At 46.0% G+C, this 6,000-nt stretch overlaps 1 protein-coding gene across 1 annotated transcript in view; it reads left to right on the top strand.

Annotated features, from left to right (window-relative positions):
* The first annotated feature begins 1,940 nt into the window (after positions 1-1,940).
* Positions 1,941-6,000, top strand: part of UCMA (upper zone of growth plate and cartilage matrix associated) — a 69,179-nt gene continuing 65,119 nt past the window's right edge. Inside the window, exons 1-3 of the mRNA XM_069228676.1 lie at positions 1,941-2,098; positions 3,761-3,826; positions 3,956-4,051. Coding sequence (XP_069084777.1) covers positions 2,041-2,098; positions 3,761-3,826; positions 3,956-4,051 — 220 coding nt within the window. The 5' untranslated portion in view covers positions 1,941-2,040. The remainder of the gene's footprint in view (positions 2,099-3,760; positions 3,827-3,955; positions 4,052-6,000) is intronic.

The following is a 6,000-nucleotide window of genomic DNA, read 5'->3' as shown; positions in this document are numbered from 1 at the left end:
CAATGGGTTGGAATGTTACCCCAAGTGATTTCCAGTGGTTAGAGTTATTGCAAGCATTTTCCAATCACCTTTTGTGTGTTTAAAGTACAGCTTTAGTTGGGAAAAGGGTATGCCTATACACGAGTCTATAGTCACTGTGCCACTGCAGCCAAGCAACACCCGACTGAAGAGCCCCAGTCAAGGTGAAGCCGGTTTTGTGTTGCTTGTGTTCCTGTTCAGGGTACAGCTTATCTGGCAGTTCGGCCTGGATTGTTCAAATTGGAGCAGGGTCAAGTCTGATTTGCATATGGTTGGGTCCAAACTGAGGTGGCATAGTGTGCAAAAGAACAAATGGTTGGAATTGCTACCCAAAGATAACCCAAAGATAGTGTTAGTTGTTAGACTTATTGCAAGCAACTTCCCATCACCTTCCAAGTGTTTCTAAAATTATTTAGCCATAGGGCCTGATTTAGATTTCGGTAGATGGAATACTCTGTCACAAACATGACGGATATCCTTTCTGCCGTATTAGGATCTCCTTTGGATATAATGGGATCGTAATACTGTGGGCAGGATATCCGTCACGTTTGTGACGAAGTATTACCCTACGCCAAGATCAAAATCATGCCCATAGTTTTCTCTCAGATTTTCCTCATACAGGGGAGATATGTGGTGAGGTAAAGGTTATTTAGATTGCAAAAATCCAGATTAGGCTTCCCAACAAGGGGAGTGATCCATCTTGCTTTTAAAATGGATGGAAATATGTCCAGGTACAGTAATAGTGGGCAATTTCAACGGTTATCTTTCACTGGTGGAGTCAGGGCTGAGTTCAGTGCTATAGGAAAAAAAAAAAAAAAAAAAGAAAGATCGTCACTCAAGAAGGGATTATTCATGATAAATAACTTGATAAGTATGATGAGATCCTGAAGTAAACTGAGGTCACTCAAGAAGGGTTTATTCATGATCAATAAATTGATAAATATGATGAGATTGTGACGTAAACTGAGGTGTGGAACCAGAGAAGAATGCACAATCAATGATAATTTTATTCAAAATTGTGTTATTAAAGACTTGAGAAATATGCAAAATTTCCCATATAGATCATCCCAGCTGCAGGGCTCATCACTCACCATTTCATGACCTGGTTGAGGGTACCTATTCTGCCTGCACTCGACATATCAGCTAACTTGAAACGAATTCTGCTCAGAGAAGTATGCTGACGTCATTTGCTTCTGCTATGTTTACGGATGTGCAAAGGGCAGAAGCGTGACTGTAAGCAAATTTTTTATTTGTTTTCAAAATTGGTTTCTTTAGGTCACCACAGAGTTTGTGTATCTTTATGTCTTGGTACCTGGCTGGAACTTACAGTGCTAGGTTACCTCCATCCCCACGCCAGTTCGAAATAGGCTTTTTGCAAGCTAGAACATCAGTCGTGTTAACTTGAGGTTATTAGAGATTCATACATCTCATCTCACCCTAATTTGGATACTTTCACTCAAGAACTTATTGTCACCCTCCAAACGAGTTAAACGCCTCCCACATACTTCAGCTGAACCAACTGCTCACAAAACACTAATTGGCCTCCAAAAATGTATTAATATCTCCGTTGATTTCAATGTGATTACCCTCGAAAACACATCTCACCCTCCATGGAGTCTCAAAGAGTTAAAAGTATTACAGACTTCACAGTATTTTATTTTGCAAATTGTCCACTTGTCTGCGCTAAGACCAGCGTCCTCTGCAAGTACACAGTGCCTGTTCCTGCATGGCGTGTGACCAGTGCTGCAAACCGCAGAGTAATACTTCAGTGAGCTTGGTCACTGACATTTCAAGAACAGGCCTGTATTGCTGGCGGGAGTCGGGGTGCTGTCCTCGCACGCGTACCTAGAGAGCTCAGGCCGTGGGTGGGCGCCTGCGTCCGGCCCCTCCCAGGCCGCTCATCACATTCCAGCCGCCTCCCTCCCCTACTCGCCTACTCCTGAGGAATGTGCAGTTTGCGCTCAGAGCCCGGCCGGACTGTGTGCACCTTTGTTCGGACGAGCCTGGTGGATCCCTGCAAAGATGAACTGGACGCGGCTGCTCTTCCTGTCCTGCCTGGCCGCCATCGCACTACTAGCCCGTAAGTGATATTTATTCTACGTTATATTTCTGCAGGGACAGGAGGAGACATCGGGCGGCCCGAACTCTGCAAAAGCTAGTTTTAAAGATGTAGCATTGGGTCCTTAGGGCGTTCAAAACAGGGAGCAGGTATTCATCCACCTCAAAATGTCTTTACATTCTGTGACAGCCATTAAAACACATTGACAACCCGCTGAGCCGACATCAGTCCGGGTTGCCGTTTTGATTGATTAGAAAATTGTTGTTACAACTATGGTAACGCCATGCTTGAACGCGTGTGCCCTTAACTACATTTCCGTTTATTTGTTGATAACGACTATACTGTCTTCCTAGGGCACAAGGAGCTGTTTAGAGAAGAGGTCCTTACACCCTTTATATTTATACTCTGAAGTTGACGTGTTCTCTCAAAAAGAACACACACTCTGCTAGGTTTTAATCCGTTTAATAGAACGAGCATTTGTATGGAATTCCTACAAGACACTTCCAGGTTAAATGGATAGATGAACACGGCATACATATTGAAATCAAGGCGAACCTAACCATTTATAGAGCCTGAGAGATATGTGCTGTTTTCTACGGTGGATAAATGAATTGACGAGGGTCACACAGTGTTTAGTCAAATGAGAAAGTTCCGAGTACAGCCATAGTTTAATGGTTTCACAATTAACAATGCCGCCTCTGGATTCTGCCTTCAAATGCTGGTTTCTTGATAGAGTCCACGGTGGAAACGACACTTGAACGGTTGCAGATTGTATCGATTCGGTCCATTGTTGACATAAGGGCCTATGAAAGTACTGCTGACGTTTATTCCAGTTTTTTTCGAGGAACTGGGGCATAATTTAAAGGCACAGTTGGGCTATTCGTGTTATTTTCACCAAAACGGTCCATTCGTGTGCTGTGCTCCCTTCCCTCTTGCACTTTAGCTGGAGTTTCCGTCGGGGTCAAGTTCATATTACTGTATTGGTAAGTTCAACACACATTGAATATGGGGACCTGCATATATTGATATTAAAGGAATCTTAAATTCAGAAACAAACTATTCGCTGCACAATATCAGGGCATCAAAGGAAAATCACCGTCAAGGTCAGTACGCACATGGGATATCATATTTATCGAAACAGAAAAATAGGTTAATTTATGTTGTTTTACTGTGTGTGGGTGTGCGTGTGTGTGGATGTGCCTGTGTGTGCGTGCGTTAGTTTGGAGTACTTGTAATGAGGAATGCGTCGCTTTAGCCTCGGTGGATCTATTATATACATACAAGTTGACATGATAGCTTGTTGGGCTACGTGCATGCTGCTGAGTCCAGTCTGTAGCTAAGGCATAACAGGTTCAAGGCACAACAGGTTCTCTCAGCTTTTCCCCTTCCGTGTCTGAAACAAAGACTCAATAGAAATGAGATGTGATAATAGTGAGACCTGGTCACAGCGCTTCGAAGCTACGACCTTTGGAGGGAGTTCTGTATAGATGTTACACTCCACAGCCTTTCCTAGCCTGGCAAAGCTCTGTGGCCTGGCCGAAGACAGTATGAGGAACAGATCTTCAGAATATAGCCATTTTATCAGATGCAGCAGCACTAAATATACAGTATTAGGGCGAGGCTGTGGAGAGACATTAAAACCATATTTAATCTAAGTGCGCTGTACTCTCTCCCTCTCTCCAGTTCTCCGGGAAGGGGAAGGCGCGGCTGTCCGGTCCCCGAGAGCTGCCGGTCCGGAGGAAAAAGAAAGTAAGTGGCGACCGCCGTCCTGAACCCCTGTGACCACGCAGTCAACACCCCTCCCCCCCCCCCCCCCCCCCCCACACACCCCCTGTGCCCCGCAGCCCCTCGCTTCACTAATCCTTCTCCCCCTTCCAGGTCTGAAGAAGAGGATCTTCATGAAGGAGTCTGACGCATCCAGCTTCTTCAAGAAACGTGGCAAAAGATCACCCAAATCCCAAGACGAAATCAATGGTGAGCCTGTGCATTACTACCTTCCTCAGCCAGAACTCCCCCCCCCCCCATCACCTCACTTTCCTACAGACACCCCCACACTGCCAGCCGCCCTGTGACGCACCCAGCGCCCAGACAGGGTGCACATGTGTTTTGTTTCCATAGTGGGCGACGCCTGGCTCGACATAACCGCCTCTGAATTAATGAAGGGAAACAAACGTGACAGGTTATTAATAATGACTTCAGAGAAAGCTGTACATCATGCAACCTGATGACATTTGTGACGACTATATATCCCCTGAGCGGGAAGATATGTGGCCAAGGAGTTAGACTTGTATTTTTAAAGTGCACTTCGGTGGGCGCGCTCCTTGCCCTCACGCTGCGTCCCGTAGCCCGCTGCGACCGAGGTTCTTTAGTGCTGGAAAGTAACGAGGGTTTGGGCGGGACGTGAGCTGCGCCGCCTCGCGCCCGGTGCTCCTCACAGCAGAGGCCGAGGCAGGCAGACAGAGGCGCACTATGTGCTGGACAGCAGCTGCAGGCGGCTCTGGGAGGCACAGGGTCTCCTGGAGAAAGTTCAGACGGATTGCTCTGCCTCTGCTCTTCAGCTGTGCTCACAGCCCAATAGGTACTCGAGCGATACTGCAAGGCAGGGACATTCTGCATCTCTTTGTCAACTATCCGTTTTCTTCCTTTCACGTCAAAGCAAACATGCTTTTACATAAACAGAATATTTTACACCAACCCGCGGTATACAGCTCCCTGCAGGTGTGGTCAAAGGCACTGCACACCGGAGTGTACAGAACACTTTTTATGAGATGTCTCGGTTACCAGTCTATTCATTTTAACAGAATAAACACTTGCCCAAGCGGTAACGGTGGCTAGTTTTTCTACCGCGAACCGTCAATCATTGGTTAGAAAGGTGTACATGTGGTTGGATGCATAAGTGTAGGATAAAGAGACATTGGAATATCACCCACACCATCGTGTCCTCTACGAAATTCATAGTTAAAGATGAGTCTACGGGCGGATGAATAAAATATAAATCAATATTGCTGTTCAGGATTTATGTTAAAGATGTATATTAAAATAACTAAATTTGAAATGTAGTTTAGTTTCCTTGCCACTGCACAAGGTCCAATCTTCACCCCTCCACCCATTCATACCCGCCAACATTCATCCACTCCATACTTGCCTCAACGTCACCCACTCCATTATGCAGTACGAGCAACAAACCAAAATATGAAGCTTCCCCAAGCACTTGTTCCCTGTTAGTCTCCCTTCCCACATACACCACATTGCAGCTACAGCCCAATCTTAACAACCTAACAAACTACACACACTGTACACCGCCCCTCATGCCTCCCACCCTAAGTTCTCCATATTCAAATGTAAGCCTTACACACACACACACACACACACACATACACACACACTGCATAGTCTAATCTGCCCGAAACAAAATCAACACAACCATTCCACCACAACTCCCCCTCTTAAAACTACACACAATCTCTCTTTCATCCACTTCCACACAAAGAACAAATATCACATGAACACTATCCTCCCAAACAATGCACAGTATCACAACCGCCCCTCACTACACAAAATATTAAATTCTTCGTCTCGACTCACTTCAGCATATCTGTAAACCTCCCTTCCTCATACACTTGTCCCCCTTTTTACAACCCTCTTTCCAGAGCCAGCAGACTGGGTCACTGTATCGTCCCATCTACGCCACACACCCTGTCTCTCCACCAGTCATTCAACCTACTGTCATACGTCACACCAGAACACACACCATCACACTCTTCACTCAGCACTCTGACGCAGCACACTCCATTCCTATCCTTCACATGAGATGCCTCATCAGTGTTTCCTCGCCTGTCCCCACAGACTCCATGCTTCCACCTCCCATCCTCCTCACAACCCTCATATGTAGCACACATGCTGTTCATACTGTACACCAGGTG

This window comes from Pleurodeles waltl, chromosome 4_1, assembly GCF_031143425.1.
Source record: "Pleurodeles waltl isolate 20211129_DDA chromosome 4_1, aPleWal1.hap1.20221129, whole genome shotgun sequence".
Lineage (NCBI taxonomy): Eukaryota > Metazoa > Chordata > Amphibia > Caudata > Salamandridae > Pleurodeles > Pleurodeles waltl.
Note: the sequence above shows the minus strand (reverse complement) of the source record. Positions and strands in the feature narration are given on the sequence as shown.